This window comes from Acanthochromis polyacanthus, chromosome 12, assembly GCF_021347895.1.
Source record: "Acanthochromis polyacanthus isolate Apoly-LR-REF ecotype Palm Island chromosome 12, KAUST_Apoly_ChrSc, whole genome shotgun sequence".
Lineage (NCBI taxonomy): Eukaryota > Metazoa > Chordata > Actinopteri > Pomacentridae > Acanthochromis > Acanthochromis polyacanthus.
This window is the reverse complement of record NC_067124.1, coordinates 34553534-34574266: the sequence shown is the minus strand read 5'-3', so window position 1 is coordinate 34574266 and position 20733 is coordinate 34553534. Positions and strand designations below refer to the sequence as shown.

Below are 20733 nucleotides of genomic sequence, written 5' to 3'. Positions count from 1 at the left end.
CTGAAATAGTCTAAGCTTTATGTCCCCATGAGAACAAGAGGAAGCTGCAGACAGCTGTGCACATAGGGCACTTCTGCTTTCAAAAATAAAGCCTGTCCTTTCATGGTTAACTCTCCCCTCCAAGTTTGTCACATTGCATTATAGCAAATGCAAATGTGGGCTTCATGCTTAATTTTCACTTCCCTCACATACTGAGACATTACATTAGCCTACATTGCTTATAAGTTGAAGCCTAACTGGAAAGGAAATCTACTTCTGCTGAAATCTAAGCAGTCAGCAGTGCATCATTACTGCAGCTGGACATTCTTACAACATCCTTTACCCGTAAACACACTATATTTAGATGCTAGTTGACAAGTGCTTCCACAAGTAAGTACTCCCCTGTGCATTATCACCAAAATGTCAAATGATTCAAAATTGTTTTGCCTTGTAATTTAAAAAATAATAAAATAAAAAATTAGACCCCGAAGTAGAAGCACGAGAACTTTCTCAAAAATGAGATGTGTCTATTTGCACGTCTGCATCATGGCTCCACATTGAAAAGAAATGCCAGAGGAAATGAACAATCTGACTGTGAGACTTCACAAAGATGAAAAAAAAAATACAGGAAGATCAGTGACCAACTAAAAATCTATAGAAACACAAATGCAGCAGTAATCATGACTTCTAGAATGAGCCATAGTACCACTAATCAGGGCTGCAGTGGTCGTCACCCTAAAATAATACCACAGCAATGCAATACTCGCATAACCTAGCTCTGAAATACAATTGGGTAAGTGCATCAGACTTGGCACGTTGTTAATCGGAATCACTTTCTGTAAAAGAACTTTGTATAATATTAACCTCTGTGGAGGGCTTCCAAGAAAAACACCCATGATTCCTGTTTGGCACAAAACTATTATATTAAATCAGCTAAAGAACATGGAAATGAGGCTTATGAATATTGCAAGCATACTCTTTGGTCAAATGAGACCTAGGTAAATGTGTTCAGCTGAGATGGAGTCAGTAAGTTCAGTGTGAACCTGATCAGAACTACCAGAGTGAACACATAGTCCTGATAGTGAAGCACATAGTGTGATGGGGCTGTATGAGTACAAAATGTGTTGGAGGTGTAATTTTCAATATGGTAGATATAAAATGTTGTTTTACTTTTACACAAGAACTCTCAGGTGTTACAATTCTGAATCATTTGATGTTTAAGTGATATAGATGTTGTATACCATATAGGGATTTTTGTTTGCTAATTAAACCACACACTTATAAATACAAGCAGCATCCTTTATTCTTCAAGTGTTGCATTCGTACAAAAGAATATAATTACACAAAAAACAGTCTGTACACTTCTTTTCAATCTTTGAAACAGGTCTGAGGTTCCTGCTGTCTCTACAGTATTTGAACAGTCCAACACTGAGAACGCAGTGCTGTTAACACGAGGATAACAAAACGGCAGTGTGTGTGGTCAGCTGTTGGCTGAGCCCTCTTGGTCTGGAGACTGCAGGAACTCGTAGGGATCGTGAACCATTTCCGACTGGTCCCCAACACCCAGGTGTGATGGGCTCCCTGTGGATGGGAGAAAGCGCTGTTATGTTGTTGTACCGGCTTTACTGTGAGCATTTAACAAAGTAAAGGCTTTAAACTGCAGATACCTAAGTGGTGCTGGTCCCTCTCTGAGGCATTAGAAAGAGAGGACAGGTTGGACGAGGGTCTGGAGCCGACTCTGTCGACCTGAGCCTCCTGGAACTCCTGCAGGAGTTTGTCGGCATCATCATAATGCTGCTGGCACTCCTCGTTTCCTGGCTCTTTTTTCACACTTTTACCTGAATGATAAAGAGGGAGTAAATAAACGAAGGAAAAAAATTGTAGTTACTTTCTGGCTTCTAGGTGGCCAGCAAAGGAAGATAGGAAGTGTGCACAAACACAAAACTTAACTAAAAAAATGGAATTTGCACAAAAATATTCATAACAGTATACCAAAGTAGCATTACGGCAGATTTTAAAAATACAGATATGTTTTGTTTATACCAAACTCTTTAGTTCATACAAGCATTAGGATAGTAAAACATTACTAGTTGCATCTCTCTTTTAAACAGTCAGTGCCCTATTTTAAAGTGTAAGCATCATTTTTAACATTTTTTGTCGTTTGGAGTTTGACTGATATGAGTTTAAATCGTGAAAACTGCCCTTCATTGCTCCAGATGTTCAACTGCTCCTATGCTTACTGCTACTACAAGAACCAGAGTGTGTTTACAAGGGCTCTCTAATGCTCAGCGTGCAACTATGACTAGAGTATGACTGAATCATTGGTATACATGTAAATACAGTCATGCAGTGCGTTGATGTGAGGATATTCACCTAATGAGTTAAGCATGGAAATATCCAGAGACATATCAGGATAGTTCTTCATTGACATGAAGTCCAACACTGAACTGCTCTCTCCCAGGCCAGTACCATCTGTCATCTGAAGAAAGAATATCCAGCTTCAATTAGACAGTCAAGTCAGCGGGTATAAGTAAAACATTACGATGGAAATATAGTATCTCCTTAATGCATTACAACAGACCTGTATGTCACAGATGCTGGATTTGGTTTCATCAGGCTTTAGTGTTATGTTTCTTTTCTGAAATGTAAAATAAGCATCATCAAGCTTACATCAAAGAAAGCAAACGGTTCGACAGATTGTCTTGTCGACAGTACAAATCAGAAACTGTACCTGTCGAATCTGATTCACAGCTTTTGTGTGATCGCCTGCGGTCATTTTGTCCAGAAGCCCGTCGACCCAACGCTTGGTGACACTTCCACAGCCCTTGACAAACTCCTGTATGCTGAAGAAGAGAAAAAGGTGAACAAAAACTAAGCATGAACTGAGACAGGAAACTTTATCGTGGGAGAATTTCTCGAATGTTTCATCTAAGAAAAAAAACTTACCTCAGAGCACACTGTACCCCTGTGTCATCTCCATAGGCTGAATAGAGCATGTCCACCTCCTCAGATAGCAAGTCTGGAAAGACGGAGTTCTTCTGAAGGCTCTGGATGTTGTAGGCACTGCTGAGAAAAGTCACTACACAGAGAAAGAAAAACAAGAAATTCTTTGTCAATTTTGTACATTATACATTAGTGATCTGAACCCCAAAACCCACCAGCTGGTTTGAAAGTCATGTTATCTTTTGTAAAAAATCGTCGAAATTGCATCATTAAATAGAGCTCGAAACTTTTAAAACACAAGGAATCATCAGATATTTAATTTTATGCTAGTTTTTGAACAAATCATGTGTGATGTGCAACTCTGTCTGGAAAACTATAGAAATCTAAGCATGAAATTGAGGTATTTCATCATGAATGCATTATTTTACATGTCTTGTTGAAATATTCTCTTAAAAGAAAACAGTTGCACCAGACTTGGCAAATAAACAAACCAAAAAAAAAAAATCTATGAGAAGCCATGAGTGACTCATCTGTGACCAACAGTCACGTGACAAAAATTCCGGGAATGTGCAGCTAATGCAGGCTGTGTTTATTTAGAGCAGAGAGAAGACATGTATGGTCATAAATTTAAAAAAGAAAAAACATACTTGAGCAATAAAACAAATGCAGCATGGCACAAAAATGATAACAGAGGAGCAAATTGTTGAAAGATACATTTAGCATGATGATATATGTTTGTGGAGTTGATGTGCAGAGCAGTGTTAGACATGCATAGTTTGCAGAAGATGTAAAATAAGAAGTAAACAAGTATAAGTAGCAGTGAATAATAAGTAAATAAAAGTAAAACTGCAGTATCTGTAACACCTGTAGGCACTTGGGAAATGTTGTGAAAATTTATATTATGATTTGTTATATAATTATTTATATTATTTTAGATTTATGGCATTATAACTCTGTTCTACGGCATTTAAAATTCTCTACTTCTAGCCATACTTGTGCTATTGCTACATCGTTGCAGGATTTTATATTGCAGTGAAAATCAGGTTGCAATGACCAAAAATGTGACGGAAACAAAAAAAACGCAGTTTCAGATGGTTAAATGGAACAATTAAAGTGACAAAAATGAAGTAAATCTACACAAATGCACACAATGACATACCTTTGTGTCTTCTGTCATCTTTAAAACCCAAAGTAGTTAATCCTGGCAGGAGCTTATTTGACAGAGAACTCAAGTCCACTTTATGGGTTTCCTCTTCTGCAAGCAAAAGAGCAAAATGAGCTTCTTACACAGATATCGCCAATATAGTTGTAATACTAGGAGCACCTAATATTGTTTGAAATGTATTAGAGCGAACCTTCTGCATCAGGATCCAGCTGATTTACAACCGTATATAGAAGAGAACTGTCCGACTCTTTACGCAAGTGGCCCATCTGAAAACACAGAACAGCAAACGTCACTCAAAAGTGTGAAAATGTAATCCTTGTCACATTATAAACTGGAAGCAAATAGTTACCTTAGAGTTTGGCATGTATCTGTTGATGCGATCCCGAGCTTCATCCGCAGAATGTTCGACCAGGGCCAGAACATGCTCCTCTGCTGTACTGTCAGTCAAGCTGCAAGCGTTTCCCTCTGGTTCATACAGGTAGCTGAGATCGCAGAAATGACATTATAGTATCACTAGATATGAAGTGTCGTGTCTGATAAGATTCACAAAGCTTCAGGTGCTAAATGCATCCCTCCTCGCCTGTGTGATATCACTTAAGTGTGTAATAAAAGGGAATATAATCACACATCCAAATACCTGATTACTTCCTTCATGTCTTTGACTGGTTGTTTCCTGGACTTCTTTGCAGATTCCACTGGGATGGGGATTGTCTCTGGAGGAGGCACGTCAGCCGTCAGGTCTTCGTCTCCTAAAATGGCCGCCTGCTGAGTGAAATCCATGTCCTGCATGAAAGACATGCTGCGCTTCAGGGCTAAAAGCCGCTCCTGGAGACAAGAGTAGAGAGGGAAAAAAATGCAGCAACGTTTAACTTTGTCATCTTAACGAGCTGTAAGTGTAGTAAAATAGGTGAAATATAAGGAGTGACGGAAAGTTGTTAAACATTAAAACAAAGTTTGATATTGTAAAACAAAACATGTAGCATATAGTTCTGTTTTTTGACACTACAATGAAATTCTAATACCATTAACTGACAATAATTGGACTTCAAATAGCTGACACTGATATCAGTTTTCTGTTTTCAGCTTTGTGTTCCTTTACAAATAAAGTTAAAATGTTGTCAAATCCATACAATAGATGGACTATAATAGTACATATACTTTAAGGAAGATGTTTTTGTCTTCAGTCTTGACATCATTACCTTGCTCATCATCTTGAATCCTGTATGAAGCAGTTTCTTAGCAGCCTTGTAGTAGACAGTCTCTGGTCGGTTGTATACCATGGCATTGTCACACATCAGCTTGAAGTCCGCCTGAAGACCAAAACAGGTGCAGTGTAGCGTGAGGGCTAATGTTTACAGACTGTCTTATTAAACTTAATGATACTGCCAAACAAATATTCACCATCCCTGTTTTGCTCTGCAAATGAAAGTTCTAAAATGTATCCTCACCTTGAATTCTGTTACTGTGTTGTATTCGTTGTTTCTAATTTTGTCTTTCATGGTGCTGAAGTCCATAGGATGTTTGATGATCATTGAGTAACCCGGAGCAATCGCATCCGTTACTGGAAGGGAGAAGAATCCGTGGGGATCTTTCCTGGAAAGACAAGTGACTCAGTGTTATTCCAGCTTTTAGATTTGTGCTTTTAAGAGGAAGCGTTCTTATTAGAGAATACCGGGAAACGTTATTAGTCAGGTCAATAGGACCAAAAGAAATGATTTAATGATCAAGCAGACCACGTTATAATGTGGTCTTATTCACATTGCACATTTTACAATCATGGTTAAAGGAAAAGCAAATTCACCGATTGTGATCTCTCTCAAGTTTCCAGATAACAACTCATACCTGAGCTCCAATCACAACACTATAAGACACTCTACATCTAGCTGTTGATGTGTCATTTCCATAGAGGCACAGGACTTTTTATTGCAGTGAAAATTCATCCCACAGTCGGTTAAAATGTGACAATAGCAAAAAAAAAAGGCCCAGAAACTGCTTGGGGATCAGAGGGTTAAAGACTGAAAGCTGACATTTCAGGTGAATGCAGCAGTTAGAGTGAATCCTCACCTCTGCAGCTGCCTCAAAAAGTGTTCCAGGAGTTGTTGACGAGGTGTGGACTCATTCTCTGTATGGGGAAAACACAAAAAATACAGAGCTTACTAACTACAGTAGTGTAAATGATTGCTCAAAAAAAAACCCACAACACAGTGTTCATAAACAGGCAGTCTTGCCTTGTTGTGTCCGGCAGGATCTGACTGGTCTGTCACCTTGTTGCTCTACTTCCACTTTCACACTGGGGTGAAACTCTTCCACTTCAGGCTCTATTTCAAACCTCTCTTTCTTCTTCTTCTTTTCTTCTGGCTGATGAGATACAAACATAACGTAAAAGTCTTACCAGAGTAATCATTAAGAATTTATTGGTCATATTCTCAGGCTTACGTGAAGATTTCTCACCTCTAATCCAATAGTTATAGTTTTTGGAAGCGTGAATGGTTCAACTGGGACGCCGCTACTGGAACCCGCTGCAGCCGCCTCCAGTTCATTCTGTTCTCGTTCTCTCTTCTTCCTTTTTTCCTCCTGTGAGGTGAAAGTAAATTTTCAATTTAAAGTAAGAAACAGTGAAATAATGAGACGGATGAATAATCTTCTGCGAACTAACCTTCCGCCGTCTTCTCTCTTCATCATCCACATATTTGTCTTTGTCCTTTTCTGACTTTTTCTTCTTCTTTTCTTTTCTCTTTGTGGCGTTCTCGCTCGTGGTCCGATCTGTCATCGTAGTAGCTGGAGTCATGGCCCGAACCAGAGAGCTCGGTCACCTCGCTTCCTCCAACTTTGAGCACGAGCTTCAGGGGCTTTTCATGAGCTTTGTCCTCGTAGTCTACAAACAAAACAGGCAGTGTTTGAGACAGACTCATGGTGTAAGGCAGAAAGTATAGTCACACCTCATACATCCTAAATTGCAGTCTTTGTGATTTGCTAAATTGCACGGTTTTCAAATTGTGATATTGCTTTAAAATAAATGAAATAAAACTAACAATGTAATGAAAACTTTATTTACTATAGATAGCACTTTATAAAAAAGGAAAAGGGCAACATGACAACAATTAAGATAAAGTTAAAGCAAGAAGATAAACACAAAAGTGGAACATGCCAATTTTAATCAAGTGCAATCAAATGTAGACAATATAGTTTAGCACACTGAGTATCTTAAGATTTTAGCAGGGATATTATGCCAACAGCAGCTAAAAAGCAGGGTTGAAAAATGGGCACTGTGTTGTTAAATTTGTCTGTAGCATATCTGGACTAGTCTGTAGCATCCACAGAATACTTAAAAGCATCCCTAGTCTAATCTACAGCATCCTGCATCCCTGATAAACTCTGCAGCATCCTCAAAATTATCTGTAGCACCTCTGGACTAGTCTCGTTAGCTCGTTAGGCTAGTGACTATTCTCTCTAGACTGACCTGCATCAGCATAACTAGACCAAAATTATAACACAAATAAGCTAGTCTGTATGACACGAAGCTAGTCACTAGGCTAGTTCAAAACATCCCAAAGTTTACGTTTTACACAAACAGAACACATCTTCTGCCCTGCTAAGCTAAGCTAGCTGGAACAAAAGCGGCGCGGCTGCAAGCTAATCGTAAAATGTACACTCATGTACCGTCAACTGTCCTCCATTCCGGTTTGTGTTTCTTGTGTTTTTTCCCCATGTTTTCGAATTTACACTGTAATTATGATTCCAAATGTGTTGCAACCTGTCGCTAACCGTTATCCCAGTTGAACAACTTAATGCAAAAAAAAAAAATGCTAATCGGAAGTGAAACCCAAAAAGCTGCTGTTGTAGTTCCGGTATCACAAATCAGCGCGCTGAATTCGACTCACTGTCGGCTTGTTGTCAACACTGCGGACCGACGGCAACCAGAACTTTGATTGATGCAACTGACTAGTCTGACAACGTAAATGTTCTAAGGTGTGGTTTTTCATTGTTCTCAGTGTAGCTGACTGTTTTGCCGCTGTTAGCTAGCCGTGTTATCTCACTCTTGCATTAGCAACTTTCAAAAGTTAGCTAGTTGGCTAACGCTATACAGGAGTGCGTTTAGGTTTAGCACCAAATATCTGCCAATAACTCTTGAGTTGCTGTTGTTAAAGCTCTGAATTTTGTTCTGATCTACGCAGGATTGCTGCAGTGGAGGGTGACAGAATGGAGATGGGAAACCAGAAACAAAACATCAACGTGGAGGTCCATGTTAAATCTCACAGGTGAATTGTTTGGGTAGTTTAAACACATCGATTCAGCCACGTATCAAACCACAAAGCCTATAAACATTGCAGAAAAATATAGGAAAGGAACTCAATGAACGACTCTTAAACTGATCTCAAATGTATATAAAGTGCTTACAATATTAACATATTAATTGAAGTAGCTCCTATTGGCTCTGCCATTGCACTTTCTAAAGAAGAAAAAAATGTGAAAACTGTAATAACACCAAGTATATCACCTGACTTGAATCAAATATTACACACAACACAGTTAGGATGTTTTAAAGGGAAAGGTAGAGCACCACAAGCCCTCCAACAAAGAGCACCTGAAACAATCCAACATGGCATAACATCTCTCCAGAAATTTGGTATCCTTCATGTGAACTAGTATTGAGTGTTATCAGAAATAAAGGTGGACATCTGAAGTATTGAAAAATGACTTTTGTTGCATTCAGTTTCTACTGGGGTTCCTGTACTTGTAATATAGTAAATCTAAACAGTTAGTTTTGATGTTTATGCAAGAGCAAACATTCTGTTGCTTTTTTTTTTTTTAGAAATAATAAATTTGCTGTGTGGTGATACATTTTAGAATATATTGACATTTACCTGATATTACACATGGAGTGTACTCACTTCTGTTCCATACTGAAAGTATAAACATCCATGCTTTGGTGTTCATTATATGACTCCATTCTTGATCATTTTTCAGCACAGCTAAGCTGTCTGAGGTGAGGATGCATGTTCAGGCTCTACTGAATCGCCACAGTGTGGTGTTTGGAAACTACAGATGGACAGAGTTTGATGAAGATTTCCTGCAGACACATGTGGAATCTGTGGCTATACTTGACCTTGAGGAAATAGTAACACAGGTCTGTTGTTTTGGATTTGCTTTTCAATTTTTTCAGGCCTTTTTATATCATTGTGAGATTTTTTTGTTAAAAAGTAAAAATGCTTTGCAGGTATGCATATGTCTGTTTTTATTCATCTTTTTTCTCCACTTTAGCCTCTAGATTTGAAGAGCTGCTCTGTCTCCGTTCACATCTTCACTCTGAATGAGGATGGACCCAGCATGCTCAGTTTGGAGGAGGATGAAGAGCTTTCAGCAGCCAATCACTGGTTGCTGCCAGCAGGTGACACTGGATGCTGTGGAGCATAGCACACTGACTATTACAACATGTAGCTTTTGTAGTTTGATGTATTTTCAGCTGAAGTCGGACAGCCAGACAAGACTTATTAGAATGCCAAGAGGTTAGTCCACTGTGTCATTTGAATATGAAACACAGCCCATGATTTTATGCGAAAAATGACTGGAGAGTAGTGATGTTTTTTCTTATTGTAGACCTCAAAGGTGCCTGTAAAAGTTTGTTCTTTATGGAGAAGGGAGGTTGTGGTCATTTTGGATTTGTGTGTCTCTGCTGTCCATCTGTATTCCCAGTATTCCCAAACTGCCATTTTTACCTAAAAATAGTTAAAGAGACTGTCTCTGTCCTGATGCATGACCTTGTCAAGCTCTTGAGAAGGAACCTGTGGTAAAATGTGAATGTTTGGAATATACTGAGAATAGGAATGGAGACTGGGGAAGTGGATTATGCAGCAGGAGTGATTTGTTTCTGTCAAGCTTTTTTTTTTTTTTTTTTTTTTTTTTTGCTGGTGTGAAATCTTGGACTTCATCTGAATTCATTATAACCTCTGTGAATCCAGCATGACCAAAGCCTACCTTCTCTAACTAAACTACAAATGTTTCTGAACCACCTTTTAAAAGCTTAAGTATGCAGAATTGTGGGAACAACGAAAGGAAGCTGGATTTTGACAGCATACGGTGCATTAAGTGTGCCCTGCCTGAGTATGACTGAAGGAAAAATCCACAGGAGACAACATTGGTAGGGAGAGAAGCAAAATGCAATAAAATGGTCTCATGGCTAGGAAAACAAAGCAGTTGACTACATGACCGCATTTGAAATATCTCTCTGTCAACAACAATGTAGACTAACCTAAAATAAATACTGTCAAATGACACTTGCATGCTATAGATAAACATACATAGTGACACTTGAGGAGACTCGAGACCGCAAACAGCACTGAAAGATACACAAATATAATATTGGCGTGCAGGTAGACATTCCAGTCTTCCACTGCAGACTGAATGTAATATTTGAATGGTCTTTTTCCAGACTTATGACTGCCAAAGATAACCATTGTAGGGCTGGTTGATAGAGCTGAAAGAAATGACCACAACTGAGTTACATCTTGGTCAATATTGCTATATATTTTTATTTTTAATTGCCTACTTTAATTAAGATCGGCAAAAAAAAAAGATTTATTTTGAATTTTTGTTGCAGCACATAGGTCATAATTTTAATATTAAAACAATGAAAAGTACACAAGTTTTTCCTAAAAATACAAATAAAGAAAGATAAAGGAGTCATCTCAGGTGCTCCAAAAGTTGCTTTGTTCAGGTAACTGAACTGTGCCTTCTAATTATAGGTTTTTACTGCAGTTTGCTGTTATTGCATGCAAGTAAAACTATTGAAGAAGTTTCCATTGCCAGTACATGTTGCTGTAATTGTATGTCCCAGGCCGAGCAGATTCCTTTTCTTTTTAACATCAGAGCACTTGATATGTTGTTTGATGTTGCGACAAATACATCAAAAATGCCACTGGAATACACTGCATACTTTAGTTTTAAGCTAAATAGGGATAAATATTACATAAATGAAGAAGAGATTAAGGAGTATTGTAAAGGTACAGTAAAGTAGTAATGATAAATTAGTCAGATTTTAGTTATGCTTTATTTATTTAACATAGTGGCCATTTTCATGCAATATATAGAAGACCTCTTTTACTTTTGGCTCATTCAAACCTTTCTGGTATCTAAATATTCCCCTAAAATTCATTGATCTATTCTTTTAACAGCTGAATTTCATGGGATTTGGGAGAGTCTGGTATACGAGACTGGAGTCAAAATGCAGGTAAAACAATTATTAGCAGCTCAGTAATTGGAGAAAATGATTATTCGACTTTGCTTAACGCTGCTTAACTTTCTATTGTTTGAATTTTCCTACAGCTCCTGGATTATGTCACAACAACAATTTACTTCTCAGATAAAAACGTTGACAGCAACCTGATTTCCTGGAACCGCGTTGTCCTGCTTCATGGTAAATTGCAAAATGGGGAATTACAATCATTAGCACTGACCGAGATTGCCTCAGAGACGATGTGTGCACAATAACAGCTTTATCTCTTTGTGTTTGCCCACATTCAGGCCCCCCAGGCACCGGGAAAACATCGCTGTGCAAAGCTCTTGCCCAGAAACTGTCAATCCGACTGTCAAATCGGTATGACTTCATCTTCTTTAACGTGTAACCGCCTCAACTGTAACTACACCTGCTCTTTTCATTACAAAATCCACTCTTCTGCCCTGCAGGTATTCGTATGGCCAATTTGTCGAGATAAACAGCCACAGTTTGTTTTCAAAGTGGTTCTCAGAGGTACACCTGGACTCTTTCATGTTACATTAACTGGAAAATGTTAGAGATGAGCTTGTTATTGTATTTTCAGTGAATAATTCGTCTTTATTGCAGAGCGGTAAGCTGGTCACCAAGATGTTCCAAAAGATTCAACAACTGATTGACGACAAAGACGCTCTCGTGTTTGTTCTAATTGACGAGGTAAAAATTATAGCTTGAAACTGGAACAGAGCCACTAGAATGACTTTTTTCAGTGGATAGCATTCTAGTTTGCTTTTATACTCACTGCAGTACCGTAGATGTGTCCTGTGTTATTAAAACTACTTATGTTGTGAACCTGTTTTGCGATGAATAGGTGGAGAGTTTAACAGCAGCGAGAAATGCCTCGCAGGCAGGAACAGAACCTTCTGATGCCATTCGAGTGGTCAACTCTGTCCTCACTCAGCTGGACCAGATCAAACGGTCAGAAAACAATATCAGAAGTTTCTCTCAAATTAAATGTAACTAAAAGGCTTTATTTTAAGTTATTATAATTGCTTCCAAATAACTGGAGGATCTTTCCGTCAGACATTCCAACGTCGTGATCCTGACGACCTCCAATGTGACGGAAAAGATCGACTTGGCGTTTGTGGACAGAGCCGACATCAAGCAGTACATCGGGCCTCCATCTGAGAAAGGCATCTATAACATCTACCTCTCCTGCCTTGAAGAGCTCATGAAGGTAGCCAAGCAAACTGGCAATAATTAACAATATGTGGAGTTATTTAATTATAGCGCACACCCGACTTAACCCTCTGAACCATACGAGGGTTTAAATGACATGTTATCCTTATAAAAAATCTGCAAAATTCTACCTTTTATCAAAGCAAAAAATTGCAAAAATGGAGAAAACCATTGGATTTTTTTAACTTTCCAAAGGTCCTCCTACAAATCTGTGGTGTCCCACAGATTTCTGTGGACAACATAACCAAATCCAAGTTTAAAATTGTCACCAAAAACATTCCTCTCCATGTCTCATTTCAAAATTCACCAAAACAAACAGTTTGCTCCGGATTCTGCTGAAAACTAAGTGTTTCCCATTTACAGAGCCGTTGCTACCAAAGTGAAAGACAACTAAAACAGCAGGCCATAAAACACAATCACTGAAAAGTCAAGAATCCATAAAAGAAGGCAGTAGAATAATCAGGATATAGTTACAATACAATAAAAGATAAAGGCTGGTTGTTAAGCTCTGCTTAAATTCAAAGAGGATGGTGGGTCTTTAGCAGCGACTTTAATGTTTGAGCAGCTCTTAGAATAAAACTGTTCAGATATTAGGAGCCACTGCAAAGGCTCAGTTACCTCTATTTTTGTTACTAAATATCAGACCATCCAAGACCTCTGTACTCTAATCGAGTAAGAGTTTAGCTAAATAAAGCCACACCAACCCATTAAAAACCTTAGAAACAAATAGTAACATTTATTAACAAATTCTTAAAACTGACAGGAAGACAGTAGTGATGTTGTACCAGCTGCGATCATCGGTTTAGTGTCTGCAGCTGGTACAACATCATGATTGTCTTCCTTCTCCATCCAGATAGAAAGATTTACAACAGTCAAACTTAGCAGTAATGAGAGTCTTTTGACAGAGATCTACCTTCACCTCAAGGAAAAGCCCTAATACTGTTATAATCAATTATACAAGGGATCAATACTTTAATAGTAGACATTAGAGCTGTAACTAATTATTATTTCCTTTGGCAGTCAATCTGTATTTTCTTGATTAATCAATCAGTTGTGTAGTTTATAAAATGTGAGAAAAGGGTGAACTAATTGAATTTGACAAACAGTGTACCGGATTTCTGACTCTATCTTTACGAAATGGAAGCTAAGCGCAACACATTTCTTGTAATCTAATTGTGGCAAAATGGCAGCAAAATGCAATGCTGCTTTAATACCAGAAGAGTTCCGAGAAAGAAGTTAAATCTACCCTCAGCGTGTTTGAAAACTGTCATAAGCAGCAGCAGGGCAGGAGCAACACTTTAAATTCGGCACTGATTTTGTCGTGATGCTCTCAGTGCCAGGTGATCTACCCCCGGCAGCAGCTCTTCACCATGTTTGAGCTCGAGACGATGGGCTTTGCAAAGAGCGAGGTGTCCGAACTCAGTCTGACCCTGAGGAACATCGCTCTGTGAGTTCACCATCCAGTCACGCAGTAGCGCCTAAATCACAGCGTCTGCGCTTCAGTCAGAACATCGAGTGCCTGCGGGAGAGAAACAGCCAGAGGCTAATGTTCTGTTGCTCTTCTCGTTCCTAGAAAAAGCAAAGGTTTGAGTGGAAGAGCTCTCAGGAAGCTGCCATTTTTGGCCCATGCACTGTTTGTAAAGGTAAGTGCTTGATTTAGTTCTGCTGAGGGGGGAAAAAGTCCTTAAGGAAAAGAAACGCAGGAGCACCAGAAAATAGCATTAAATGACAGAAAATAACCATATCATGAAACTATAGTAATTTTCTATAATAAAAATACGTTTTTGAATTTTACATGTGATTATCATTTTTTGTAATGTTTAATGAAAGATATTTACATTTATAAAATCAATTAAATTAGCTATATGATAGATAGATACTGTATAAAATATAGTATTCATATTTGATTTTGTGCTGAATTTCGGGCTTATTTAAAGTTTTTATTATTGCTTTTTTTTTAAATTATATTTTGCATAACTCTATTTAAGTTATTGACTTCTTAAAATAATTCTGTTTTATCTGCTCAATCTAATTTTGGAAATATAATTCCAGTTTTAGACTCGAATTTAACAGTTTTGTCTTCTTTTTTAACAAAGTTATTCACAGTTGAGGGTTTTCAATGTTTTTTTTTTACATTAGACTTGTGAATTTGCTGCCATTTTGTTGATGCTTGTGTCATTAAAAATATTGAATAAATAGAATAGGCTCCATAAAATGACAGATTTTATTTACAGCGTGTAGTTTGCTTCCTTGCAGACACCGACAGTAAGTCTTGAGCGTTTTCTGGACGCGATGAGCCGAGCGGTGGATAAACAGAAGGAGGAAAAAGCCAATCTGATCAACGGTGTCTGAACTTACTACAGTCGCCAAAGGCTGACATATGATTGCTAGTGGTCTGTCCGTTTGTAGTTCGAAAAAGCTACAACTCTTACATCTTTTTATGAGGCTTGATCGGTTCATTTGGCAGCACTACATGAAATATACTGTCAAAAACATAGTTTTAACAAATGCTATTAACAGGAACTTCTATATTCAGGTAATTCTGTTGGTGCTACGATCTTAAAAGACCAAAGACCATGTGTGTGAGGAAGTAGAGGAATTTTGGTTTAAGAGGCAGTACCAAGCGCTTGAATTTTCTATTTGGTATTAACTAAATGTTTACTCTGTTCTTACATTTGGAAGTGTTTGATATTTTTATATAACATGCAGCTTTAACCTTAACAGTGCCACCTTTTTTTGTGTTGTTTTTATGTTAAGGGTTGGTTGTGAATTTTATTTTTGGCATTCATTATTATTAGTTCTTATAGTGACATCGGTGCGTAAACACTTTCTCAATCAGTGTGTAGTTTTCTTGTTGTTATCCTGTGTTCTGATACTCATTTCTACCTGAGCATCTGTGATCACGCTGAGCTGAGCTTATGTTTATGTCTGATGTCACTTCATGTAAAAAAAAATTAACACCCTTAACATGCAGTTCATTTACACACTGCTCATTTATTATGTTTTTTTAAAAAGGGATGGAATTTTTTTTGATCAGTTCTGTATTTATGCTAACAAATTTCCTTTAAACTCCCTGTTCATTACATCTTTATTTTGTAAATAACAGTGTAATAAACAGTATTGTGTATGATTTTGTGTGTGTTGTCAAATTACTGCAGAGGAAGTCAAGTTAAGCCCAAGTGAGTTATTCCTCAAACAACTGGTATCTGGCTGAAATGATCCTTTAATGATGCTTTTTAACTCTTTTTGTGCAGGGTTTGTGCACAGTTTCAATAAAAAAAACCTGAATTACTCCTAGCCTTTCTCAGGAATCAAAGGCGGCTGGGATTTAGTTCCTCCAAGTGTCCGTCTCTGGAGCTCTTTGACCTTGAAGGCTTCCTCTCCATCACTCTTTACTTCATAGGTTGTCTTCACCACTTTGTATGGTTCACATCATTGTCTTGTTGGAAGTTCCAACGCTGCCCTAGTTTTTCTCCAGACTGTGTGACTGAGGCTGACTAGCTCAAATGCTTGTCCTTTCTTTGGTTCTTGTGTCGAAACGACTCAGTTTTCGTCTCGTTTCGCCACAGAAGTGATGAGCAGAAGTTTTTTCTTTGTCCAGCTGAGCTTTAGTGTGTCTGTCTTGGAGAAGTGAAGTCCTCTTTGGTCTGATCCATGGAGACCAGCCTTGTTCTTGGTCTGTGCTTGAAAAACTTAAATATGGCTTCATAACCTTTCCCTGTTTTACAATGCACAAATTCCTCCAAGTGTTTGTCCCTAATAACAAGCCTACCAAGCCTTTTGGTTTTAGTCATGACTTGCAACTGACTAGTAACTGACTAGGGATCTACTTCATGAGCTGTTGTCAAAATTTGACACAATCTCCGGGGGGGATAAACATTTTTGGACCACACATTTGAGTAAAAATGTATAGAAATTAAATTGTTTAAATATATTAATAGCATCTCCTTCGCAATATCTTACTTTTTAAGTTTTCTTTTCAGCCATTATACACCTATTGTTGAAGACAAATTCACTACAAGTCACCTAATGGGATTAGTATGAGTAATTACGTGTTACCATTCGGTCCATTTTGGAGACTTATACACTATCTTGAGGTGACCACTTGGTGGCGCACAGATGCTGTCGTACAAAGTCAAATGTGGAAAGACTCGTTTTTATTACAGTAGATTTTATTAGTTTCACGATAATCACGATAAGGACAACAAGTCAAAACTTCCTCAGTAATAAAAACAGATTTCAGTTGACCTTGAGTCCACGTGATCTGTCTGAAGGACTTTAGATATTTAACAAAAAGCCCCACAAATATCCAGTGTCGCTTTGCAAATAGAGAAATAAAAAGCATTTTTCAGGTTTAACTTCAGTGCAGTTAATAAACTAAACCACAGCAGTTCTCCTGTATGAGACAGACTCCTGAATGAGGCTTCAAACTGGTCTATGGTTCAAGAGTCTGACAGTGGGGGTTATTTTGTCGTCACCTTTTTGACCTAAAACAAAACAGTTGAAAGATGATCCCATGTTGAAATGTATCAGTCCGGTGCACAGTTTACACGAACAGCTCAGTGGCTTCATTGTTTGTATGAACATGTTTTGCATTCTGTGAATGCTCTGCTGCTTTGCATGTCAGCTGCCGGGTTCAGACAATGTGCCCTTTGTTTGTTGCTGGCAACAGCTTTTTCATTCCACTTCAAAGGTGGATCCTGTAGGCTGTTCCTGAATGTACAAGGAAAGCAAACACTGAATTCATCTCCATTCACACGCTTCAGACCCGCTCAATCATATCACAGACACCTTCAAAATGACCTTTCTTGGGTGTTTAATTAAGCTTATTATGTGTTTTATTGGTGGATTTGATTTTACAGTCAAAAGTCTATCATTAAGATCAAGAAAGCGATTTATACTCGAATCAAAACCAACATGGATTGGATTTCCCCCTCGTACAAATCGACCTCATTTCATTAAGGGCACATGACTGTTGTGTGTGTGTTTCCCTTCAGTGCCACAGTATCTGTTACATCTAATTGCCTGGTGCCCACTATTTTCATTTGTCAATGAGGTTTTTATGCAAGATGAATCACGAGGAAGCTCAACTTTTCTCTAATCTATTCAATGATCACAAAGTGGAGAGGAAAAGGGGGCAGATAGAGAAAGGGAGAGCTGTAGAAACGGGCATGGTAAATAAAACCATAATTGCTCTGTCTGGAGGCCTTTTTCTTTCGACTGTAGTCTGTCCAAAACCAGGCAGCTGTTAAAAGGCAATCAAGCCGGAGAAGGAAGAAAAGTCAAAAGCCTTATTGTTACAGGATTTTATCACTGTTTCAAGCAGCTTTAAAATGTCAGAAAACTCCAAACAAAGCAAACAGACTGATGTTTATCCTCTCAACCGTTGTTCAGGTACATTGCTGAAAGCAATGGAATATCCCCGCATGTGCCAATGGTGATTCACGTAGGGAGGGGGTTAACTTACACACATACTTATAGGCATATTAATAGGAAACTGCACAGGGCTGCACACAAACTATGGAAACTATCAGTCATTTCTGTGAGTTTTAAAGAGGTTATGGTTTACATTATTGGTTTAAAACTGCGATTCTGCACTGAATCAGAAATACTCTGCACTTTTGTCAGTATAATGATCCACATCCTCTGTACAAATACATAATGAGAACCCATAAAACTTAAGCTGTCTGGGCTTTTCAACTCTTCATCTACGTGACAGCCTTTGATCACAAACCAACGCTTTTATCCAAAAGAACATTTCTCCTCAAAGACAACCTCAGCTCTGTCTGTTTCCAGTCAGAACTGTCCTGTCAGAATCTGTTGTTTTCTTGAGTCTGTCGAGATTTAGCTGTCCCACATTTTTGTCATCCGTTTAAGCATGATGTTAGGAGGCGTAGGAGAGAGGATGAGGGAGAGATACCTTGTAAAGACGCAGAATCCTGGGAGCCAGGCTGCATAAAGAAATAGTGATAATTAGGCACGGCAAGTAGGATCAAAGGAAGCTGCCATCAATGAGCTATATGCAAATGTCGGCTCATCCTGTCAGCCACAGACAGTGATCTGAGAGTCCTGTGTCTGTGAGGAGTCATATGGCAGACAAATTGACAGGAAAAGCTATATAGCTACACTCCACATCCATCAAGGTATGGTGATGAAACTGGGACAACAAAATGAGATGTTGTTTCAGAAGCGCAGAGGATGCATGTTCCTCCACGCTGAGCTGCTCCGTTTAGGCAATAAAACGCTAAAGATAACAAGTGCACGTGACTGTGATTTCTTATGGAGTGAAGTGTATAATCACGGTTTATGTCTTGATAACATGCAAAGATCAAAGTAACATCTCGCCTGGTTTGGGGTGGAATATTTAGACATCATATTTGCGACTTCATACTGAGCAAAAGGTTGCCACGGTGGATGAATATTCATAACGCCTGGCATGTGTCTTGCGGTCGGGCCCTATTTCTAACACCCCGCCAAAGGAAACAAACTGTAAACTGCCGAAAAGCTTTTTGATGTCTGCTGGGTCGAAGTACAGCATGTTCTTCCTGGTTCTCTTCAATAAACAACAGTTTATCTTTAGCATCTGCTGAGCATATTTCAAAAACCAACGCTGGAATTCGATTGGGCGGCTCACCAGTTTTCTCACACAGCAGCATTATTTAGTTAATAAGTATTAATAAGTAGTAATTGTACTTTGTGTGTTTATCCGTACACACCAGAAATGTTGTGAAAACACCACACCAGAATCTCTCTGAGCTGAAGAAGTTGGTTTCTATACAGTTAAGCATAAGATTATTCATACCCATACCAGACACGCTGATTTGTATTCAATTTCCACTTGACCAATTGTTTTTTTCTGGTTGGAAATGACACAAACAAGTGATAAAATTTGGCGGTGATGTTTGGTAAATATGTTTTTTTAGCCTTTTTAAGAAAAATGCCATGTCCAAAACGATTCATAGTGCTTAAAATTGTCACAAATCTTTGAGGAAATGCAGCTTTTACACCATTCCATATCCTGTCCTAGTCATTTCTACAATTTTCTACAGTGTTCTAATACATTATAAAACTGGTGCAGTAGTTCTCTAGTCAGTAACTAATTAATTGCAAGTCATGACTAAAACCAAAGAACCCAGTGAGTTGCTGCTATGGTTCATCACTGAGAGATAGCTGCTGCTCAGAAGGCTATGAAGTCATATCCAAGCGTTTTCATGGTCCAGTGTCCACAGTTTGAAACATGATGAAAAAGTCCAAGGAGTTCCACACTGAAACATGTCAAAGAGCTGCTTGGAAGAGGTCTTCTACGTGAGCCCTGCACTGGAAGATTGGTAGAGACCAAGAAGAATCCAAGGATCAGCACCAAGAGCATCCTGGTGAATGTGAGCACTTCTGGTAGCAACATGTCCATCAGACACTCCAGCAGACCAACAACAAGGCTGGTCTCCATGGATCAGACCAAGGAGGACACCACGTCTCCAAGACAGACACAAAAACTCATCAGTTCTGTGGTTAGATGAGATAAAAATGGAATTGTTTGGACACAAAGAAAGGAGAGGCATTCAAAGCCAAGAACAGTATTGCCATGGTCAAATATGATAGTGGGAACGTGATGCTTCGGGGCTGTTTTTCAGCAGAAGGACCAGGCAGCCTGGTGCTAGTGAATGTCATTATGAAAAAAGGGAGAAAGACTGAGATTGTGGAGAAAAAAAATCAGGCTCCTTGTGCAACATTGGAGCGAAACATGGAGCCAATGTGGTGAAGAAATGGTGACGAGACAACAATGAGAAGATGTTGGAGCGACCCAGCCAGAGTCCAGACCTGAATCCATCCAGAATCTGTGGAGGAACTGAAGAGCAGAGTGATGGAGGGGAAGCCTTCAAGGTCAAAATGCTGGAGATGGACACTTGGAGGAACAAAAAGAAGAAAGATAATTGGACACTAAAACTCATTTCAGCAGAAAATCTTCATATTGTGTGTAGACTAGTTTAGTAGATAGATTTGTGATACAAACTGATGTAAATGCTAAAATAATGCAATCCATTTAAAAACAGCCGTTATGAACATGGAACTGCTTGAAAAACCATGAATGGAGCTGCACTGAAAACTACACCATCAGAGGACGTGGTTTTGTGATCAGCTGCACAAATCAGTGCTCAGTGTGTCAGGTTACACAAAATCTACAACTGGAATATGAATG

At 38.7% G+C, this 20733-nt stretch overlaps 2 protein-coding genes across 3 annotated transcripts; one reads left to right on the top strand and one right to left on the bottom strand.

The window, feature by feature from the left end:
• Window positions 1–1264: 1264 nt before the first annotated feature.
• On the bottom strand, window positions 1265–7904 carry brd9 (bromodomain containing 9). The gene is given in 18 exon segments (XM_022208327.2): window positions 1265–1560; window positions 1647–1817; window positions 2353–2458; window positions 2561–2617; window positions 2711–2822; window positions 2926–3058; window positions 4082–4177; window positions 4278–4353; window positions 4437–4569; window positions 4725–4912; window positions 5287–5397; window positions 5536–5680; window positions 6152–6209; window positions 6316–6445; window positions 6539–6661; window positions 6744–6815; window positions 6817–6962; window positions 7748–7904. Coding segments are annotated over 18 exon segments (2007 nt in total). The 5' UTR covers window positions 7797–7904; the 3' UTR covers window positions 1265–1459.
• A 44-nt stretch (window positions 7905–7948) lies between these two features.
• On the top strand, window positions 7949–15666 carry trip13 (thyroid hormone receptor interactor 13). 2 transcript variants are annotated; one of them, XM_051957027.1, is made up of 14 exons: window positions 7949–8056; window positions 8263–8346; window positions 9056–9215; window positions 9350–9476; window positions 11260–11315; window positions 11411–11501; window positions 11609–11681; window positions 11771–11834; window positions 11928–12014; window positions 12169–12275; window positions 12381–12534; window positions 13871–13983; window positions 14110–14179; window positions 14778–15666. In XM_051957027.1, exons 2-14 carry the CDS (start codon window positions 8288–8290, stop codon window positions 14886–14888), a joined length of 1272 nt encoding a protein of 423 aa, XP_051812987.1. In that variant the 5' UTR covers window positions 7949–8056; window positions 8263–8287; the 3' UTR covers window positions 14889–15666. The 2 variants fall into 2 exon arrangements, with proteins under 2 accessions (XP_051812987.1, XP_051812988.1); XM_051957028.1 differs by having other exon boundaries at window positions 7977–8056; window positions 14793–15666.
• The last annotated feature ends 5067 nt before the right edge of the window (window positions 15667–20733 follow it).